Source organism: Beta vulgaris, chromosome 8 (assembly GCF_026745355.1).
Source record: "Beta vulgaris subsp. vulgaris cultivar EL10 chromosome 8, EL10.2, whole genome shotgun sequence".
Classification (NCBI taxonomy): Eukaryota; Viridiplantae; Streptophyta; class Magnoliopsida; order Caryophyllales; family Amaranthaceae; genus Beta; species Beta vulgaris.
In genome coordinates this window covers 19448901-19470883 of record NC_079209.1, presented here as the reverse complement: position 1 = coordinate 19470883, position 21983 = coordinate 19448901, and the positions used below count along the sequence as shown (strand labels likewise).

Here is a 21983-nt window from a genome sequence, read left to right as displayed (position 1 = left end):
AGGTTGGTTGCAAAAGGGTTCAAGCAAGTTCATGGTATAGACTATGACGAAACCTTTTCACCGGTAGCCATGCTTAAATCCGTTCGGATACTCCTAGCGATCGCCGCCTTTTATGATTACGAGATTTGGCAAATGGATGTCAAAACCGCTTTCTTGAATGGGTTCTTGAAAGAGGATGTGTATATGACACAGCCGGAGGGTTTTGTGGATCCAGAAAATCCTAGGAGCGTATGTAAGCTTCAAAAATCCATTTATGGATTGAAGCAAGCATCTCGGAGTTGGAATCTTGGTTTGATGAGACAATCAAACAGTTTGGTTTTCTATAAAAGGAGAAGAGTCTTGTGTTTAAGAAGGAAAGTGGGAGTAACATAGTCTTCTTGGTCTTGTATGTAGATGACATACTTCTCATAGGAAACAATCCCCATGCTTGAGTCAGTCAAGGAATGGTTAAAACATTGTTTTTCTATGAAAGACCTTGGAAACGCTGAGTACATTTTGGGGATCAAGATCTATAGGGATAGGTCTAAGAGGATGATCGGACTTAGCCAACGAACTTATATAGATAAGATCGTCACTAAGTTCAACATGGAAAACTCTAAGAGAGGCTTCCTACCCATGCAACATGGAGTGTCGCTTAGCAAGACTCAGTGTCCTTCTGGGCCTGATGAGATTAAGCGAATGAGTAATGTTCCTTATGCGTCAGCTATAGGGTCCATTATGTACTCCATGATTTGTACTCGCCCAGATGTTTCATATGCCTTGAGCATGTGTAGCAGATTCCAATCAAATCCAGGTGACGCACACTGGAGTGCAGCTAAGAATATCCTAAAGTACTTGAGAAGGACTAAGGATAATTTCTTAGTGTATGGAGGTGAAAGTAAGTTAATTGTTGAGGGTTACACAGATGCAAGTTTCCAAACTGACAAAGATGATTTCCGATCCCAATCTGGTTTCATCTTTTGTCTAAATGGAGGGGCAGTGAGCTGGAAAAGTTCAAAGCAAAGCACTGTCGCTGATTCTACACAGAAGCTGAGTATATTGCTGCAGCAAAGGAAGCCGTTTGGATGAAGAAGTTCATTCTGGAGCTAGGAGTAGTGCCTAGTGTTGGAGATGGTATTGTTTTACATTGTGATAACAATGGTGCCATAGCTCAGTCTAAGGAACCAAGATCACATCAAAGATGTAAACATGTACTTAGAAAGTTTCATCTCATTCGAGAAATCGTTGAGAGAAAGGATGTAAGTGGTTGTAAGGTTCATACGGATAGCAATGTCGCTGATCCTTTGACTAAACCTTTGCCACAGCCCAAGCATGAGAGTCATACTAGGGCTATAGGGCTTAAGCATATAGGAGAGTGGGTTTAATTGTGTACTATTTACTTTTAATTAGTTCACAGTTATAATTACTCGCTTTGATATGTTATGTTTATGTTTATCAATAAAAGTTTTGTTCTTATTTAATCTTGGTTTAGTATTAAATAAAACGTTCAAAGTATTTTATAACGTTTGATAGAATTGTCAAATACGTGATTTGACAAATGGAACTCTATCCAGTGAACAGGAGTTATAATATACCTTAGTCCCTAGTTCGAATCATTAAGTTGAACGTAAATGATTCAATTTCATGGACTAGATTGCAAGTTGATTGATAGCGCAGTTTCATGGGCTATAGGGACATGGAGATGTCTAGTCATTTGCATAGGCTTGTATAGTTGATACACGCTGGGCAGACCTAGTGGGAGTTCTCGAAAAAGGTTTATGAGACTCTTATTAATATATTTAGTGGATTCCTTTGACATGAGTATGAAACTGTTCTTACTTAAGGATTAGTATGTTCTTGACGCTGCAAAACGCCGTGCCGTAAAAGGAGGTTATAAAAGCAGCGATCAGAACTGCTATAAATTGAGTGGGAGCTTTGGTCATAGAAGATTGGATAAGTCCTCCTAAGAGTTAGGATTGGTGTCTTGGCCTCTTGAAGAGTGAGAACTGAAAATGCATGGCCGTGCTCAAATGGATTAAGAAGTTAATCATTTGTTTCGACAGTTCGAACTCAGATTTCAAGGAACGACTTGAATATTGGTATGATGAACATATGATGTTATCATATCATCAAGTTAGACATTAAGCGACTTAAGGAGTTTGAGGTTACACACTTGTTCTTAGACAAGTGGGAGATTGAAGGATTTTGTCCTCGATCAAGTGTAATAAACTAAATAATATTAGGATAAGTTATGGAGATAATATATTCAATAATATTAGATGATCACAACATTTTGCTAGAAGCTAATTGTGGTTTGTTGGACTAATATGATTAGGGCCATCTACTAGTATTATTGGGTCCTATGAGGTCACACAAGTAATAACACTTGGATAATATCCAAACCCATTTGTGAAATGGGTTGGACGGTTTTTTGGTGGATGGAAAAGATGTGTACCTTATGCGTTTATTAGGCTCATAATGTATCACATTATGAGGCCAATAAAACCTCATGAAGTTCACTTGTAACCACTCCTATATATTTGTATTAGGAGTTACATTGTTGAGCATCTTTTGTGTGTGTCATCTTCTTAAGAGAAAAATCTGATTTTTCTCTCAGTTTTCCTCCCTATATTTCGGCCCTCATACACCACCAAAAGCAAGTGAGTTTGTCTCTCTTCCGTACTAGCATACGTGGTGATCCAAGTGTTGTTCGTGGACTAACATTAGAGGAACGGCGCTTGACGTTCTAAGGTGATCTCCACTAGAAGTTTGGTGGACAAGAGGAACATACACATCAAAGGTATAATTCTATTCTATTGTTTGATTCATACTAATTTATGCAATGATCTTGGGATAGATGTACAAATATTTGATACTTGATTTTCCGCATTATGCATCTATGTTCCTAAACTTTTAAAGTCCTTGAAGTACATGTTTCATTTCAATAACACTTCTAGATTATTAAAACACTTCAACTGCGCTGGTTTTGAATTAAGGAACTAATGATGAGGGTTCTAGGAAGATATACATAGATCCTGGACTAAATCTAGAGGAAGGGCTCAAAAGAGTTTATGATGATAATGAGTTGGGGGATTTTATTGTGTTGTTGCTGGAGAATAACTTTCTTGATATGTATGTTTAGGGGTGATAATGAGATTAATGAGCCTGACAAGTTTGCGAACAGTTCGGGCTCGGTTCGGTCAAAGCTCGGCTCGTTGTGGCTCGACTCAAGATTTAAACGAGCCGAGCTTAGCTAAGCAAAGCTCGGCTCAAAAGCTCGTGAACAGCTTGATTATTATTTTATACTAAAAAATAATTGATATTAAAAAATATTTGATTTTAAAAAATTATTTATACATTAAAAATTATATTAAGTACTTCCTTCGTAACAAAAGAAATGCAACATTTGCCGTATTTGGCTGTAACACAAAAATGCAACAATTTAAAACTTACTTAATTTAGTAAGAAAAATTCAACATATTTACATCAATACCATTACTGAAAAACCTAAAATTATCATTATCACTCCCTAACTTTACATGGGCAACAAACCCAATGACCCCCCTTTTTTCTCTTTCCTCCTTTTCACTAATTCCCCCTCTACATACAATTACCAAATTTTGACTAGGAGGTTCTACCGAGCCAAATTGTTGCAATAATTTTGTTACAGAGGAAGTATTTCTTTAAAAACATTAACTCAACTAAGATATATACAGTTTTTCGGAAAAAAAAATTCCCAAACGAGCTCGAGCCCATAATCAAGCTCGAGCCCCATAATCGAACCTGAGTTCAAGCCAAGACTGAAAGCGAGCTTGAGCCTAGTCGAGCTCACGAGCCGAGCTCGAGCAGCAAAAGCTAATAATGAGCTCGAGCTGAGCTCGACTTCCCCAAACTCATTGAGATCACGAGCCGAGCCAAGCCCATGAAAAGTTAAACGAGATTGAGCCGAGCCTAGTATTATTCGGGTCCGGCTTGTTCGATAAGCACCCCTACGCATGTTCTACATTGTCTAGAACCGGATGTGCTTCTAGAGGCTATATAGTATATACAATTAGTTGTATACTAGTATAGGAGATTGTTAATAATAAGAGGGTGGAAAAGGAATTTACCCCCAAAAAGAGGGCCTAGGAGTTGTAGCCCTAAGAAAAAGATTGGATTAGAAAATGAAAGCGAGGATGATGAGGTTACATTAATAGAAAAGCCCCTTGATCATCCCAAGCCCAAAGAAAAAACTATTACCCATGTCTAACATGTTGCCAAGTTAGCAATTGTGGTCCCTCGGCTTCGAATTTGAGCAAAATATGATAAAACTTACCCGAGATCGGGCTTCCTCAAAAAGCACTAATACCAAAGCTACCACCCACCATCTGTAGACTGTAGATCACATTGATTCAACTGAAAATCATAAAGATGAAACTACCCTTAAAGAACCAATCTCAAACACTACTGAACCTTCACCACAAATTAGATCAAGGTCTAAAGCGAAAAATGTTCCCGAGGGTTATGAATGGGAAGACCCCAGACCACAAAGTCCATTGAGATGGGTTCTGATTGGCAGGGAGGGAAGTGAAGAGAACAATAGTGATCCAGAATATGAGAGTGAAGCTGATGGTGAGTATAATTATGACGCTGATGGTGAGTATCATGATGATCAAGCTGATGGTGAGTATGTGAAAACAATGACAAGAATGATTCATGCTTAGCAGTAATAAACTTATCACTCTCTCTTTCATTCCATATTTCTGAATGCCTCTTACATTCTTTCTCTACTACATAAATACACTGATGCTCATGATTACAGACTACACACACCATTCACATGATGACAAGTGTCCTAGAATCCTTCTTGGATCAAACAAAAATAACGGCCTAAATACCAGTATTAGCGACAAACGAAAGACATTAATATCAGTACCGTGGTATTGCAGCAGCAGTATTGATGCTTGGAGACTAAGCAAGAATATTGGGTTGTAAATGTAAATTGAGACCATGTTGGGCCATGGATCTCAACACTCCCCCTCAAGCTGAGACTGAGGAGACTGATTGAAGTGTGTGAACTCCCAGCTTGACTAAGTGTTGCTTGTGTTGCTCAGTAGTCAGAATTTTAGTTAAAACATCAGCAAGTTGCTCAGTAGTAGGCACATAGGTAGGATTGACATGACCTTCAGCTACCTTGTCTCTAATGAAATGGCAATCAATCTTTACATGTTTGGTTTTGTCATGATGCACAGGGTTTGCTGCAATAGCTAGTGCAACCTGGTTGTCACATATAATAAGAGTAGAGCCAAGATGCTTCAGCCCTAGTTCCTTGCGTAGTTCTTTGACCCACATGACTTCACAAATAGCCATAGCCATGGACCGGTACTCTGCTTTTGCTGTTGATCTTGCCACCACAGTTTGTTTTTTAGATTTCCATGCAATAGGAGACTTGCCAAGAAGAATACAGAACCCTGAAGTGGATTTCCTTGTATTTGGGCATCCTGCCCAGTCACTGTCACAAAAAGGTTTAAGCTGAGCTCCTAATTTAGAGGCAAGAAGAATACCTTGATCTTGTGATCCAGCTAGGTACCTTAACACCCTTTTTATAGCTTGAAAGTGAACAGATGTGGGACTATGCATGAATTGACTTAAAACATGCACAGTATAGGCAATGTCTGGCCTAGTGAGAGTTAGGTAGATAAGTTTCCCAATGAGTCTCTAATAGATCTCAGGATGTGGGAGAAGAGTTCCTACAGTGGAGAGGGGCTTGACATGAGTTTCCACAGGAAGGTTTAATGTTCTGCATCCAGTCATAGCATACTGAGTAAGAAGATCCTTGATGTATTTCTTCTAAGATAAGAAAATGCCCTGAGCGGTTCTATCTACTTCAATTCTAAGGAAGTAACTTAAGTTCCCCATATCTTTCATCTTGAATTCCTTATGAAGGAAAGTTTTAGCTTGAGAGATAGCCTTCATATCATTCCCTGTTAGAATTAGATCATCAACATAAGCAAGGATTGTTATAAATGTTGATTCACCAACCTTAGTGAACAAAGAATGATCATTTCTTGATCGTGTAAAGCCATTTTTTTATCAAAACTGGTCTTAGCTTAGAAAACCATTGCCTTGGTGCTTGCTTTAATCCATAGAGAGATTTAAGCAATCTGCACACCTTGTTGCTAGGAGGTTTACTTCCATTCTCCCCCCTGAGATGAGAATCAAACCTAAACCCTTCTCCTTCATAACCTGGTGGGTACTTCATGTACACCACTTCTTCCAATTCTCTATGGATGAAGGCATTTTTTACATCCATCTTATGTGTATGCCAACCCTCCATGGCAGCAACAACAAGAAGAACCCTCACAGTAGTCAATTTTGCTACAGGAGCAAAAGTTTCAGCATAATCTATGCCATACTTTTGCCTATTTCTAAGAATCACTAGCCTAGACTTATGTCTAGTAGTATTCATTTGAGGGTCATATTTAGTGGTGTATAACCACTTGCAACCTATTGCAATTTTGCCAGGTGGAAGATCAGTCACTACAAAAAAATTTGGCTATAGAGGCACATCATTTGGCCGACTTGCCTCTAAAACCCCCTTTTACCATCACATAAACATGGTTGCCTCTAAAGTATATGGTTTTTAGTGTCAAGTATATTCTGGTGCCTCTAAAGATACATTTCAGCATCAGAATGTGTTGTTGCCTCTAAAATCATGTTTTTAGCATCACATGAATATTGGTTGTCTCTAAATCCATATTTTTAGCATCACATGAATTTAGTTGTCTCTAAAGCCATTTTTTTAGCATCAATTGTAGTTAGTTGTCTCTAAAGCCATGTATTTAGCGTCACATGACTTTAGTTGTCTCTAAAGCCATTTCTTTTCAGCATCAACTGTAGTTAGTTGTCTTTAAAGCCATGTATTTAGTGTCACATGAATTTAGTTGTCTCTAAAGCTATTTTTTCAGCATCAACTGTAGTTAGTTGTCTCTAAAGCGATGTATTTAACGTCACATGAATTTAGTTGTCTCTAAAGCCAATTTTTTTAGCATCAAATTTAGTTAGCTATCTCTAAAGCAATGTATTTAGTGTCATATAATATTTCATAGCGACACACTCACAAGTTCCACAAATAAACAATAGTTTATTATAGATATTAAAATTCCAATAATAATTTACTGTTTTTTTTATTAAATAATAATGTAAGGTTAAAAAAAAATATGTTAAATTCACCCATTTACATTGACGGATCTTATTGTATAGACGACTGTTACGGGTTGATATTATTTTGATTTCGGATAGTCTTTTTTTGTGGCAACTCGGATTTCGGGGCTTTCAATATCGGATTGTGGCGGATTCGGATTATATCAGATGTCGGGTGTAGGTACTATTCAAATTATATCAAGTTGAATCAGATTGGTTTCAGATTAAAATATCTGAATTGAATTAAATTGAACTGAACTAAATTGAGTTGAAAATAATTGTTTATGAGAACAGAAAATTGAGAACTGATAAACTGAATTTTCATAAAAGACAATTTTCACAATTTCACTACTACAAAAGTCAGAGAAAAGAAATTGAAGAAAGTTGAATCTTCCATAAAAATTCAAGGTTAGGTAATGACTAATTTCACTACTATAAGTTTATAAATTTCAATTTTGTAGCTTACACATACTTTAATTTGAGTTCGAATATAATTTTTCAGACATTTGATGAACTACTTAAGTTTTTTTTTTGAAATTTAAATATTATAGTAATTCTCAACAAAAATTACAACACAAAAATAACTCCAATAAACTATCCATTAAATTCATATATTCAATAAACATCATAGTCTTACAATAATTACCAAAAATACAACAAACTTAAAAGAAATGACAAATAACAATCTGAAACAACTCCTTACAAATCTGAAAACCAAAAACAAAACAATCTGAAAACCAAAACAAAAAACTCTGAAAGAACTCCTAAAAAAATAAAAGGAACATATAGGAGAGATTACTAACTAGCATAAAGGTAGAGGATACCTTAAGGATACCGGCCATAGTTGAAATTACTGTTGTCAATCTAAAACTCTCTTCAAACTACCAAAGTTCAAAAATTTAAGTCCTTGAAAAGGAAGGGGAAAAAACTACTGAATACAGGAGATCAAGCGAATGTATCCTAAAAATATACTACTAAACATACAAAGTTTCAGAATCTTATTAGAAGACTGAATTTTTATCAAAGGTTCTCTTCATCCTTAAACCAGACACAAAACCAAAGGATAGCTTCACTTTAGCCAGAAAGAAAAATAACATATAGAGTTTCAATTTGTTTTTAAAAATCTGGAACTGAGAAAACTAAAAGAACATATAAACCTCTCATTAGATACAATAAAAAACCGCAACTGGGCATCATAGTTTAGAGTAATTTCAAGGCGCTTTCTTCAGATATCATGAATGACCCTTAGCCATAACAAGCCGGCATATACTACACTGATTAGTATCTTGCCAAAATGTAGCAATGTTAAAGGAATATAAGCAGAATGTGCTCACTTGGTCCACAAGTGAAGTAAATCCTTGCGCTTGTTAATTTTCTTCTATCTGTAGCTGCAGAAGTCCATAAAGCAAGGCCTCAACTGTTGATGGGCAACCAGGGACAGATATCCACCTCCATTTACACAACTTCCCATAGATATAACCCATCGGGGCTGGTCATAGACCATGAAAAACAATTTCATGACATGAATGTTAGGACATTTTTGAAAATTAAGTTTCGAGATAACATAAGGAGTCCATAAATGACATCTTACCTAAGAGTTATTGTGAATCTATTGCCAAAAAGCTACCCAAGCTGAAGCCCTTCTTGGACATAGCTAAAAGGTTAAATATAAGTATCATTACCTATAAACAAACATATTAAAGTAGATTCAAGAGAGAAAAACAACCCCACTATATATATATACCAGAAGTCACCAACTCTACCAATTAGCTTTGCATTGAGGGATGCCAATCTACTAGCACGCTGCTTGAATATAGTTACCTGTGAAGCAATATGAAATCAAATACATTGCCTCAAAAATGTGTTCCTAATTCAATTAGCCAACAGATGCTCCAGCACTGTGAAAAGGAAACGACACACTCAGTCGACAGTATAAGCAGGCAGAAGCAAACCTTTTCAGATAAGGAGTAAATCACGCAATGAAGCAAGCACAAGCACAAAGATACACATGCACGCCAAGCTCAGTAATCTGAACATATATTGCTAGTGTGACATAGGAGACCACATGGATTAAAAAGGTTCACCCAGAAAATTCGACAACGAACTCTTCCTCAAACTAAACTATGCAGCACAAGCAACGCAGAGCGGCAGAACCAATGTCAACTCCTCTACATTCTCCTTCAACTATTTCTTTTTATATATTCTCGACACCATTCAACACATTCTTTTTCACATACAAGACAAACATATAGAGTGTCCTATTTATAATTTCTTCTAGTAAGTAACAAGGCAGAAAGACCAAGTATAGATGCACTGTGAAAAAGTCGAACGTTTCGCATAAAAGTACGACAAATTGTGAAAAGATTATCACTTTCATTAATCAATGCAAAGACAACAGTTTATAAACAAAATTTGTTGCATTTAAACAGATATAATCAATTTAACTAAAAGTGATAATGCAGCAACAACATAGTTTCAATAATGAATTTAACCTGTTTTTCGCATATAACTAGAAGTGATAATGCAGCGACAACAAAGTTTAAATAATGAATTTAACTAATTCTCCTAAAATTGGGAACGAATTTCATCGAATTTGAGATGTAATTTACAAAAGCGAAAAACTTTGAAGATGAAGGAAAGACGAAAAATGGAGGAGAAATAGAGAATTTACCAGCACTGCATGAAGTCGGAAGATCTTTATGAGATCCTTTACTTCATTGAGGATACGCTTTGATGCCATGAGAGAATCTTGGAAGCTCAGCAAAACCCTAGAATTTGGCAAAAACAAGAGAGAGAGAGAGAGGGGCAGCGAGAATGAAGTTAAAGAGAGGGAAAACAACTGGTATTGTTTTTTTTTTAAAAGGTATGTTCCCTTATTTGTTGCTGCAAGGAGGGAAAACAATTCTAAAAAAAAATAAAAAATAGCACGTATAGATATAGTATATAGTATTTTGTTAAAAAAAATGAATTAAATTATTCCAAGGAAATCAGTTTTAGATAGAAACTAGATTAACACCCGTGCGATGCACGTTTTTTTAAATACTTATAATTTAAGATTTTCTAAAATCCTCATTTATAGTGGTAAAAAAAAATCTAACTTCAAATACAACTTAAATACTGCATATATTATGTATTATTGATACATATAAATTATAATTTTGTATTATTATTTTTGAAAATTGAAAGATTGGAAATATATTAATAATATATAAATACTATTCAGTTTTTAAAATTCCATAAATATAATTAGATACAATAAAGAAGGTAGAAGAATAATAAACTCCTTATACAATAGATGAAGTAGAAGGAAAATTAGATACAAACACCTTGCCTTTTTGCTTTATCCTGAACTCCAATGATTTTGATCTCAATGCTTTAAACACCCTCTCCAAATCACCTTTGCTTCCTTTCAACTTCAATAAAATGTCTCCATTCGGTGCTATATATCCACCATACATAAACCAGTAAGCAAGAACACGTGGTGACAACCACCGGTGAATTAGTTTGGGAATGCTTTGCCTCCCATTTTCTTAGAACTGATGAGCATAGAAACTAAAGCAAGTATGTGGGACTGTCAAGAATGTTGAAGGGATATCAATATTATCATCTAATGAGCCGTTGGAATGTTGCAGCCATTCATGGAACTTGATGTATATGTGTCTTTTTAAGATGGAATGTTCGCATCAGATTTATCCTTGAATTTGAAACAGACAAAATGTAGCTTCTTTTCCCCTGAATACTCAATCTGCAAGCCACCCAGCAGCAAACCCACCAAAATCTCTCTTTGTTCTGGAGATAATATTGAGGTCACAAATTTCTGAACAACTTTCTTGCTGGACCTAACAATGGGGTCCAACTTTTTATCAAAGAAGATTCAACTTCATAATTCTTCTGGCGCATTAACCTATATTATTTTTCAGCTTTCAAGGTATCTCCACAAGATAGGCAACCACTTAATAGGGTATTACATGACCTGTTGCTTATACCAATAATGTCATTCTCTAACCTCAGGTTAAAGATGCTTTCAGCCTTCTCAATAACATCAGGTTAGATACTTCCATGATATGCCTAATCTGACCTTGATTCGAAATCATCCTACCTATTTCTATATTTTCCAACTGAATAGAGAACCGTTCAATGACGATCTATTTGTAAAAGTTTTAATAAATTGGTAAATGTAGTGGAATGGATTGTTAAAAAATACTATAAAGATGAACTTCTCCTTGCTACTCCATCATCATTCATCCAGATAATTTTCCTAATACACATTTCAGGTATTAGATGATATCTTGTTCAGAGGTTGCTCAAAATCAGAAAAAATAAAAACAATTTAAATTTAGAAGAACATATGCTTAAAATAACCCAAAAACCATAAACTCATAAGAGTATAACGAAATTCAACTCAAAATAAATTTTAGGAGGCAGTGAGCAAAGTAAAAGACAGGAACAAAGTGGGTTCTTTATCTTCCTTCCAAACTTTAACATTAATGAATGAGTGAAGTTGTAGACTGGAAAAAGGAGGAAAATATCATTTTCCTTATTGGGTTCTTACCCCAAATTAAGATCCAGTAATAGAAATTAAATAGTAAAAATGGTGAGATATCCCTAAAAGCGATTTTCATATAACTCATTCACCAAAATTTCAACGTCATTAGCATCAACCAAGAAAAATCCAAAATTTCTAAGAATACTATTTTAAATATATAAATTTCACAAAAAAAAAAAAAAACATACCCATAATCATCAAGATCAATCTTCAACTTGCGCTTGGAAAACAAATGAAAGTATCAGATTTTGCGGGGCGGATTTTATCACTACTAATTTCAGCAAAAACAACTCATCGATTCACTTGTTTAATTTTCGCATCAAATTTCAATAGTATTAACATAAAAAATCTTGAAACAAAGTTTTATTCACCAAAAAGATTGAGACCTAATATAATTTTTTTGGGTTTTCAAGATTGAATAATGGAGAAGGAAGAAGGAGAGACCGGAAGAAACATGAAGGCAGAGGAAAAGGAGAGTAATTAAAGAAAAGAAAGGAGAGTAACTTCTATTGGAAATGATGATAAGTCAAATAGTCAGACTACTTTTTCTTTTTACGCTTCAAAGAATAAGGTAAAACATGAAGCGGGAAAATAATGAACATAAACATGCCACGTGGACAATTTTGGGGGGAAAAAACTGAACCATGTTTTCTCTTTTAGTATATAGTAATAGATAGTCTCTTATCTCACAATAAGTAGAGTGTATAGCATGTACACTAGTATTATGTTGAAGAAATTGTAACAAAAAAAAACTGAAATATGTCAAGGAAACCGGTTTTACTGAGAAGCAGTCTCCTATCTCACAAAAGCTTTCACAATAACTCAAATAGTAAAACATAAGAGACTGATTTTTGATAATAAATGGTTTGCTATGTTTAAGAAATGTGTTGGTAACCTTCACAGGTCTCCTATAAATGGTCTTCTTGGCCTTTTTTGTAGTAGTGAGATTTACTTATATAGCAAATAATCGAGTCATTTACGTGAAATATAGTATAACAGTATACTTATATTGATGTATTATTGTATCAATGAGGTTTAAGCCATAGGTTTTCTTGATCGATACTTATAGGCTTCATATCAAGATCTTGTTAATAAGCAATAAGATTTAATCAATTAAGATATTGTTAATGTGCAAAATGATACAGGAATTTAACAAACCTCATTATATGTTATGATTAACTTAAATGGAGCATTGTTATGTTGAACTAATCTATTGAGTTACAATGTTCTATATCTGTTGCAACTGAATTAGATGTTTTTGGTTCCATGATGAATTTAACTTAAAGTGATTAACTTAAGTATGGTATTGTTATTATCTTGAATTAAACTTAGGGTACTGTCAAGGTAGTTGTTTTGAGTTTCAATATAAATTCAACTTAGAGACGACTAACTTAAACGGAGTATTGTTATATTGAACCGATCTGCTAAGTTACATTGTTCCAAATTTGTTGCAATTGAATTAGATGCTTTCGTTCCGAAATGAATGCAACTTAAAGATGATTAACTTAAGTAGAAAATTGTTGTTATTATCTTGAAATAGTTTATCGCCTTACATGTTGATACATCTAATGTAACATCAATTTCTTTCAATTTGACTAAGATACATGAGTTTCAAATTGAATATAACTTGTTAACGATTAACTTAAATGGAGTATTGTTGTCTTGATTTAACTTATCGATTCACATAGATATATACCTTGAACCAATCCACTATTAACTTATTTTACGTCGATTATATATTTTCAGTTTTCAAATGCATAAAGCTTAATGACCTCAACTTAGTTTAATTTAAAGGTGGTCGATGATTAAAAAAAGCTTAAGCAATGCAACAATTGTTTTCCTCTTTCAATTTTTCTTTTTCTTTTTAGAGTTAGACTTGTACCCATATGGCCATATCTACATCAATATAAAAGAGATCTGTACGTTACAGGTTGATCAACGGAGTACTTGGTAAAGAGATATATATGCCTTTTCAACCATTAAAGCAAGTACTTGTTGGCTATTGCATTTCCTCTTAGGCTCTTATATACGAGGGTGTGCATGTTTACTAGCTAGCTAGGAATAAAAACACTATCCTTTTTTACACTAACAATGATAACTACCATTTCTGCAAGTGATAACTACCACATTTGTTTCTTTTTAAGTGTAATACTTTGATTTTGCTAGCTACTATTCACATATATAAACTTTGACTCTATTTTTTTTTCTTAATATATAAAAATAAAAATATGAATAAGACCATGTACGCTATTAAAGTGATTTGAATTTATTTCGACTCTCGCGCGCAGCAATACTGATGTATCGCTATTAAAGTCAACCCGAGCACTTCAACTCTCGCGCGCAGCAATACTGATGTACGCTATTAAAGTGATTTGAATTTATTTCGATCCGAAAAAACAAGAAATGCGTGGTCGCTTCGCCACGATTCTAGATTTTTCTAACTCCTTTTCTATTCTTGTTTTCTCTCTCCTTTTCAGATCTCAAACCCTAATTCCCTAATCCTTGTCGCTCCTCTTTGAAATCGAAAATTAGGGAGGATTTTTGGCAAAAGTAAAATCAAGAGGAAGAGAAGGGCGAGGATGTTCGATATTCAGAATCTTCATCTTCTCAAACAACATCGTTCAGCAACGGCAACAACGACAACAGCAGCAACAACAACAGCAGCTGCAAGGACAGATAGTTGGGCCTCGATGTGCGCCAAGTTATTCGGTGGTAAATGCGATAATAGATAAGAAAGAGGATGGAGCTGGGCCGAGGTGCGGCCATACTTTGACAGCGGTTCTGGCGGTCGGGGAAGAAGGTAGTCCGGGTTATATTGGGCCTAGGTTGATCCTTTTTGGTGGTGCTACTGCTCTTGAAGGAAATTCTGCTGCCACCGGAACTCCGTCCTCCGCTGGAAGTGCTGGCATCAGTATGCTTCTACTTCTTTCTCATTCTTGTTTTTTGTTTTTCTATAGTGTAGATTTGATTTATTTATTAGTCTTTAATTGAACTTAGGGTTGCTGCCTGTTACCTTGAGTTTTCTTTTGTATAGCTGTGAATTGATGGATTATATATGAATTGCCTCTTATAAGGAAAGAAAAATGGAAGAAGAAGAAAAGAAAGGGTAGTTGGTTAGTGAATGATACTTGGTGTTTCCATCAGAGCTCGTAATTATCGTGTTTATAAAGTAGTTGTGAATTGTGATAGATGCTTTGGTTTCATGGGACCTGGAATATGAGATGTTGATGCCTTAGTTTTTAATTTAGTAATCACTCACTGTAGCGATTGCTTGCTGTTGAGTAGTATGTATAGCTAGTACTTATTGTTTTTGGCTGATGGAGCAATGTTGCCCATATAGTTACAAACTGAGAGTATGATTTTCACGAAAACTATTTTCCGTTGTTTGGTTGGACAAGGGATTTAGAAAGGAAAATTAAGGTGGAGAGAGTTTTCCGTCCTTTGTAAACATTTACCTCTAAAATTTAGGTGGAGAGAGTTTTCCGTATTCCAATTTTCTCAACATTTCAAGACGAATCAATTACACATATGGGAAGTTAAAATAAAGAAGTTAGCGACTTTCTTATTACCATTACAACTTAAAAGGGTGGGGGGAGATAGCCAGGGTCTTTTAATGAATCTTTTTAGTTGGCGAAAACTTTGCCATTTAGCTGGACTCGTATGATATTCATCACTCTTCAAAAATGATGCAAAATCGAATAATGACATGTTAACAGGAAATGACATGGCAAATCAAGTAAAAGTGCCATTGCTATACAAGTAAAATTCCACTTAATGTATGTATATCCATGTCAAGAAAGACTGTTACAACTTACAAGCAAGATCAACTTTTACAAGAGCATCCTAAAATACTCCACTTTGTAACCAGACACAAGAGATATACCTGATGGCAAGATATGCAGTATTTGTTGTCCTGCCTTAATGTGAAGCCCCTGCCAGTGTGAAACGTGAGAATGGCTTCTGGTTTTACGCTGTTATGATAGTATAATTGTGTTACATGCATGGCGAGTTGATCGATGAATCAAAATTCTTAGTATGAATTCTGCTCTTAATTGTATTTATCTTGGCTGGGTATGCTAAATGGTTGGAGCTAGAGCTTTGAACATTCAAGTACATTTGTGTTTGCTTCCTTAAGGATTTATGTGCCATCAAACTATGTTTAGGGAAGCTAATTCCCATGGAAATTATTATCTTACCCCAAATTTATGACTATTTTGAACTGTTTGATGTTAGTGTTTGATTGATTACTATGGTGTTGGACTTTCCTGTAGAGGGATCAACAAATTCACAAGGAGTTGTTGTTGCGGTTACTCGCTTCCCAATGGAGCAGAAACGACCAATTGGTCCACTTGTGGTTGTGGGAGTTAAAGATGGAGTACTCTGGCTAATTGACAGGTAAAGTATCTTAAATGTAGTGCAGCTGTGATATCATGCGTGGTAAAAAGAAGCTAAACTTATGGGTGTTGTCCTTAATCTGATGCTTGTTACAATGATAATGCAGAACAAATATACATGTTAGTTAGCAAGTACTCCTAGGATCTCTACAAATTTTTATAGAATTTTTGCTTAAATAATGTTTTTCTGTGTGTGTGTGTGTGTGTGTGCAATTTAGGTAGCAAAGGATCATGAGTTAGATCAAGTTAATCAAGAATAAGAAGTAAAATTCATGGAGTTTATGTCTGGTATTCAAACTTTTTGTTTTTCGATGAGTTTTTTTTTAGATTAGTGTTAATTTTGTTGATTTTCACTCTTCTTTAAGGTTTTACTTGATTGTTTGTGGAAAGAAGTGCTAGATATAAATGCTATTGCATGTCTTGGATCAAGGTGGTTATTTCCTCATATTATGTCAACTTTGATTGTCATTTCAGCTGCAGAGACTCTTATAAAGTATTTGACGACAGAAGATAAGAGGTTGTGTGATGATATTGATGAATTACGGAAAGAAGTTGTCTCGTCGAGGTATATAACTTTTCAAGATTCAGTGTGCCTAATTTTTCAAGCCTATTGTAATCACTGTTTGGTTTGGTTATAGAACTGCTAAAGACCAACAATATGATGATTTTCAGCAACGTTTAATGGAGGAATGGTATCTTCAGATCAACCAAAAATTGATGTTCCAATTGCAAATGCACAAGTATTTGATTGGCTCTATTCTTAAGGAATGGTATTGAATTTTCTAAACTGATTTCTCCATGTGTGGACATGCAGTCAGAGTGCTGTCAGAGTAACCTCGACAACTAAGGTGCGTGGGTCTATGAAATTACCCTACCATTCAAGTTTAGAAACCATTGTCAATTTGCAGAGATCCTAGGAGTACTTGCTAACTAACATGTATAGATTTTTGGTATAGTTTTTGCACTTTCCAGATTTATGTTCTTTTTTATTTTGCAATTATTGATCTTTTTTTTGGGTTGAATTTGCAGATTGAATTGCGTTCAAGTTGAAGTTTTATGTTGAAGATTCACTGAAGGTTGAATGTCGGTTGAAGATGGAATTTCTACATATTTTTTATTTTTTTTATTTCCTCTTCTGAATGTTTGTATCAATTCGTCAAAATTGTTAGTAATAAGATTATACTTCTAGTTTCCTTTATTAATTTATAATGTTTTTTTTTTGTTGATGTAAGAATGTGCTTGTAACTGTTACTTTACTAATAACACAATGTTGACGCTTACAAGTGTCTATATAGTAGCTTCAAATTGCGACATATTCAATTGCAATGATGCTAAAAAGCCTCAACATTTTCGAAGCCTATGAGTGTCGTTAATTATCGGTGGCTAAATGTTCGCTGCTCCTTTAAGTAGTCGATAATTTTTTTTTTCGATGCTTATAAACGACAAAAAATCCCAAAAATATTGTCGAACATGTGGAAATTCTAGTTGTTGCATCTAAAAACATCCTTTAGCGACAGACTTATGGTTGCATTAGATGCAACTTAAAATTAGAGACAAACTTATGGTGCCTCTAAATATAAATGGTCTTATCACCAATGTAACAGTGTGCCCCAAAAATATGGCATTAGAGGCAACTATAATTAGCGACTGCTGATGGTCGCCTCTAAATGTAAGTGGTTTAGCAACAATTCAAGTTTTGTGCCTCAAAAAGGTGGGATTAGGGGCAACCAACAATTAGCAACACCATAACTTGTTGTCTCTAAAAGGTGGCATTAGGGCAACAACATAGCAACACCATAACTTGTCTGTCTCTAAAAGGTGACATTAGGGGCAACCTATAATTAGCGACGGACTAATTAGAGGCAGCAAGAAAATTGCTTCTAAACACCATTAGAGGCTACAAATGTATATTTAGATGCAATTTTGGATTGCCTCTATATGTAGTTTTTTTTGTAGTGAGTGATCTCCCATGTGTGATTACTCTCAAGAGCTTCTAACTCCTCATTCATGGCAACTAGCTAGTGTGTGTGTTTAACAGCTTCTTTGAAGCTTCTAACTCCTCATTCAGGGCAACCATTTGGGAAGACGGGAAAACAATATTCATGTTGGCCAGTCATCTTGACTCCTTATAATCTTCCCCCCGGGTTATGTATGAAGAAACCTTTTATGTTTCTCAGTCTGATAATTCCGGGTCCAAAAAGCCCTAAAGGGAACCTTGATGTGTTCTTGCAACCTCTTATTGAAGAGTTAAAACTACTATGGGAGATAGGATTGCCAACTTATGACATCTCCAACAAACAAAGTTTTCAAATGAAAGTTGCATTGCTTTGGACAGTTAGTGATTTTCCGGCATACGGCATACTCTCAGGATGGACCACGGCGGGTAAATTAGCTTGCTCATATTGTATGGAGAACACTAAGGCTTTCACTCTTAAAAATGGTGGAAAACAAAGTTGGTTTGATTATCATCGACAGTTTTTATCCCATAATCATGTTTTTCGAAAAAATAAGAGTGCGTTTCGTAAAGACACGGTTGAAAACTCATCCCCTCCACCACGATTGAGTGGAGAAGAAGTTTCGAATCGTGTATCTTTGTTGCCAAAAACTACTGAGTGCATAAGGAATGAAGGTAAGCGGCCTGAATGGTATGGTATCTTACACCATTGGACAAAGCAAAGTGTCTTTTGGGAGCTTCCATATTGGAGAAAACTCTTGATACGTCACAATCTTGATGTCATGCACATTGAGAAAAATGTGTTTGATAATGCTTTTCACACTATAATGGAAGTTAAGGGGAAAACTAAAGACGATTTGAAGGCAAGAAAAGACATGAAAGTGTATTGTAAACGAAGAAAATTGGAGACTCGAGTTGTCCTTGATAGTAAAGGGGGGAAGAAGATCCTAAATCCGAATGCTCCTTTTATGTTGCCTAAGGAGAAAAGGAAACTTATTTGTGAATGGGTGAAGAAACTAAAGTTTCCTGATGGATATGCTTCAAATTTAGGTAGATGCGTCGATATGAAGGAGGAGTAAGTTATTCGGTATGAAAAGTCATGATTGTCATGTTTTTATGCAACGATTGGTTCCATTTGTCTTTAAAGACTTGTTGCCTCTTAATGTGTGGAATGTTATCACTGAATTGAGCCAATTCTTTAGAGATCTTTGTTCGACCACCTTGAAAGTTAATCATGTGGTGCGCTTAGAGGAGAATATTCCTGAAATTATTTGCAAGTTAGAGAGGATATTTCCACCTGGTTTTTTCAATTCTATGGAGCATCTCCCTATTCATTTACCTTATGAGGCAAAAGTTGGTGGACCGGTTCAATATAGGAGGATGTACCCTTGTGAGAGGTAATATTATTGAATTATTTTTGAACTTTTTAAAAAAAATTAAAGTACGTCATTCATAATAATCACTTCACCCTTAATTAGGTTTCTCTATCACTTAAAAAAGAAGGTGGGCAATAAAGCTCAAGTGGAAGGCTCAATTTGCAATGCGTAACTACTTGAGGAGTTAACAAATTTTTGCTCCCTTTATTTTGAAGAAGATGTTGATTCCAAGGTGAAAGAGTTAAATTTGACAACATGTGCTAATAATGAACTAGACCTTAACTCTGATTTACCTGAGATATTTTCTTCTACTATTGGGCATAGTTCATCACAAGGCTAACTTTGTTACCTTGATGAAAAAGATTACAAAGTTGCTCACCGTTATGTTTTAATCAATTGCGAAATTCTACAACAATATGAAAGGTAAATTTCTTTTATTTCATGATATAAGTAAAGTCTTAGATAGACTAAGATACTAAAATAATTAATAGTTTATTTGAAGAACAAATGATGAGAGAATGTGGTTATCAAAGTCTAGAAGAAGTTTGGATCAAATCTGAAGATGAATATCCTAATTGGTTCAAAGAATATGTAAGTTAATTAGTAGATGTGATTATATGAATATATATTATACTATTTTTATCATGCGAGTCAATGTCCATAGTGATATATTGCTTTTATTATTATAGGTATTGGGAAAGGGCATCAATAATGATATTATTCGTTCATTATCATTTGGACCGCTGACAAGAGTTCGAAAATTCAAGCAATATCACATTAATGGATTTCATTTTCATGCGTTTGAGTATGGAAAGAATAAGTCAACTATGAAATATGGTATTTGTGTGAAAAGATCCCAAGGAAAAGATTTTTATGGCATTCTGCAAGAAGTGATAGAATTGACTTATGTTGGAGCAAGAAAGCGCTATACAACAGTGTTGTTTAAGTGTGATTGGTTTGATATTGGACATGGTACTAGGATACATGAAAAGTACAATCTTGTTGAGGTAAATCATATAAGGAGATATCCAAAGTATGACCCATTTGTACTAGCACATCAAGCTGAGAAAGTTTATTATACTCCCTGTCCAAGTAGTAGTAATGAAAAAAATCAATGGTGGTGTGTTTTTAACATCAAGTCAAAGGGAACCATTGATGCACCTGAGCCTACGGCATTCCAAGTACATGAAAATGAAAATTCTCCATTGCTATCCAAGTTTCAAGGAAATGATCAAGAAGTTCTAGTGAGTGAGGAAGAAGCTCAAGTGCTTTCTTCTCAAGAATATGAGGAAGTGGAAGATGAACAAGAAGAGGAGGAAGAGGACCCAGAAGAGGAGGAAGAGGACCAAGAAGAGGAGGAAGAAGATGATGACGAGTTAGAGGATGATGACGAGTTAGAGGAAGATGACGAGGATGAAGAAGAAGATGAAAATAGTTTATTTTAGATTTGACATGTTATTTTTATTAGGAACTATTTAAATAAATATTGTGTGATTCTTTATTTCAAGTTTGGCTATTAGTTGAATGTTTAAATCCAAAGCCTATGTTATATAGCCTTGTACATCTTTAGTTAGAAACTTATTGTTGTTATAGTGCCTTTTTTACCTTTACTTTTATGATTTTTTGATGTGCAGGCTGATTGAGAGAATGGTTAGAAGCCGAGGTGGACTCAATGGGAGAATTATCATTAGGCCTCGAACCGCTAATCCTTCTCGGCCAATCTCACAATCATCTCAAGATGAAAACCCTGATTTTGCCTTGGAAGTCCATAATAGCTCTCAGAATGAAGAACAATCCATTGAGTATAACTCTAATCATCATGAGGAGGGCAGGGATGCCGATCTTGACGTAGACACTAGTGAAATTGAAGAGGAAGCTGAATTCCTACATGAAACGGGTAATCCCGAGGCTACTCAAATTTTGCACAAAACTGAGGGACTATGGTGAGTACTTGTAAATGATCTTATTTAGTATATCTATTTTATTTGTCGGTTCTAAGTGTTTCTGAATCAAGTTCCACTCTCGTGAAGTTGTTGATGCAGTTGTTCAAACTTCATATATGACTTATTTTGTGGGACCATGGAACAATTGGTCCAATGTTCCCAAACATGCAAAGGGAGTATGGTGGAAAGCCTTCAAGGTGACTTTTATTTTGATACTTAATAATTTTTACTATAATTATAATTTCACGCCCATAAGTTTTTTGTTCTTCCTCTTAAACTTTCACTAATAATTTGTCTTTTCATGCTCAATTAAAAACTAAGTTCTCCTGGGATCCTTCAATGGCGAAGATGGTAAAGAAAGAATGGCAACAGAAGTGTTCTAGGCGACTAACAGGAGTAGTGTGTAAGATGTTTAAAGTAAAAGGCTATCGTGCAAAATGGTGTCACCCAAGCATTAAGAAACGAATTGCAGCTATTAGAGCAACCAATGCCTTCAAAAAGAAGTCTACCCAATACTCTCTCAATAGAAAGAAGCCTGGACAAAAAATTCCTATTCACTGTCAAGGATCTAAATCAACTGAGCAAATTAGGATTGAACTGGTTTGTCTT

The 21983-nt window shown here is 35.2% G+C and overlaps 2 protein-coding genes and 1 pseudogene across 2 annotated transcripts; 2 read left to right on the top strand and 1 right to left on the bottom strand.

The window, feature by feature from the left end:
- Window positions 1–10445: 10445 nt before the first annotated feature.
- Window positions 10446–13812, bottom strand: LOC130589854 (pentatricopeptide repeat-containing protein At2g15820, chloroplastic-like; annotated as a pseudogene).
- A 135-nt stretch (window positions 13813–13947) lies between these two features.
- Window positions 13948–17649, top strand: LOC125492867 (serine/threonine-protein phosphatase BSL3-like). The gene is made up of 3 exons (XM_057391465.1): window positions 13948–13962; window positions 14333–14618; window positions 15979–17649. Exons 1-3 carry the CDS (start codon window positions 13948–13950, stop codon window positions 16104–16106), a joined length of 429 nt encoding a protein of 142 aa, XP_057247448.1. The 3' UTR covers window positions 16107–17649.
- Window positions 17650–18252: 603 nt separating this feature from the next.
- On the top strand, window positions 18253–21378 carry LOC130589853 (uncharacterized). The gene is made up of 5 exons (XM_057391464.1): window positions 18253–19105; window positions 19203–19452; window positions 19923–20022; window positions 20121–20464; window positions 21066–21378. The coding sequence occupies exons 1-5, from the start codon at window positions 18253–18255 to the stop codon at window positions 21376–21378; spliced, it is 1860 nt and encodes a 619-aa protein (XP_057247447.1).
- The last annotated feature ends 605 nt before the right edge of the window (window positions 21379–21983 follow it).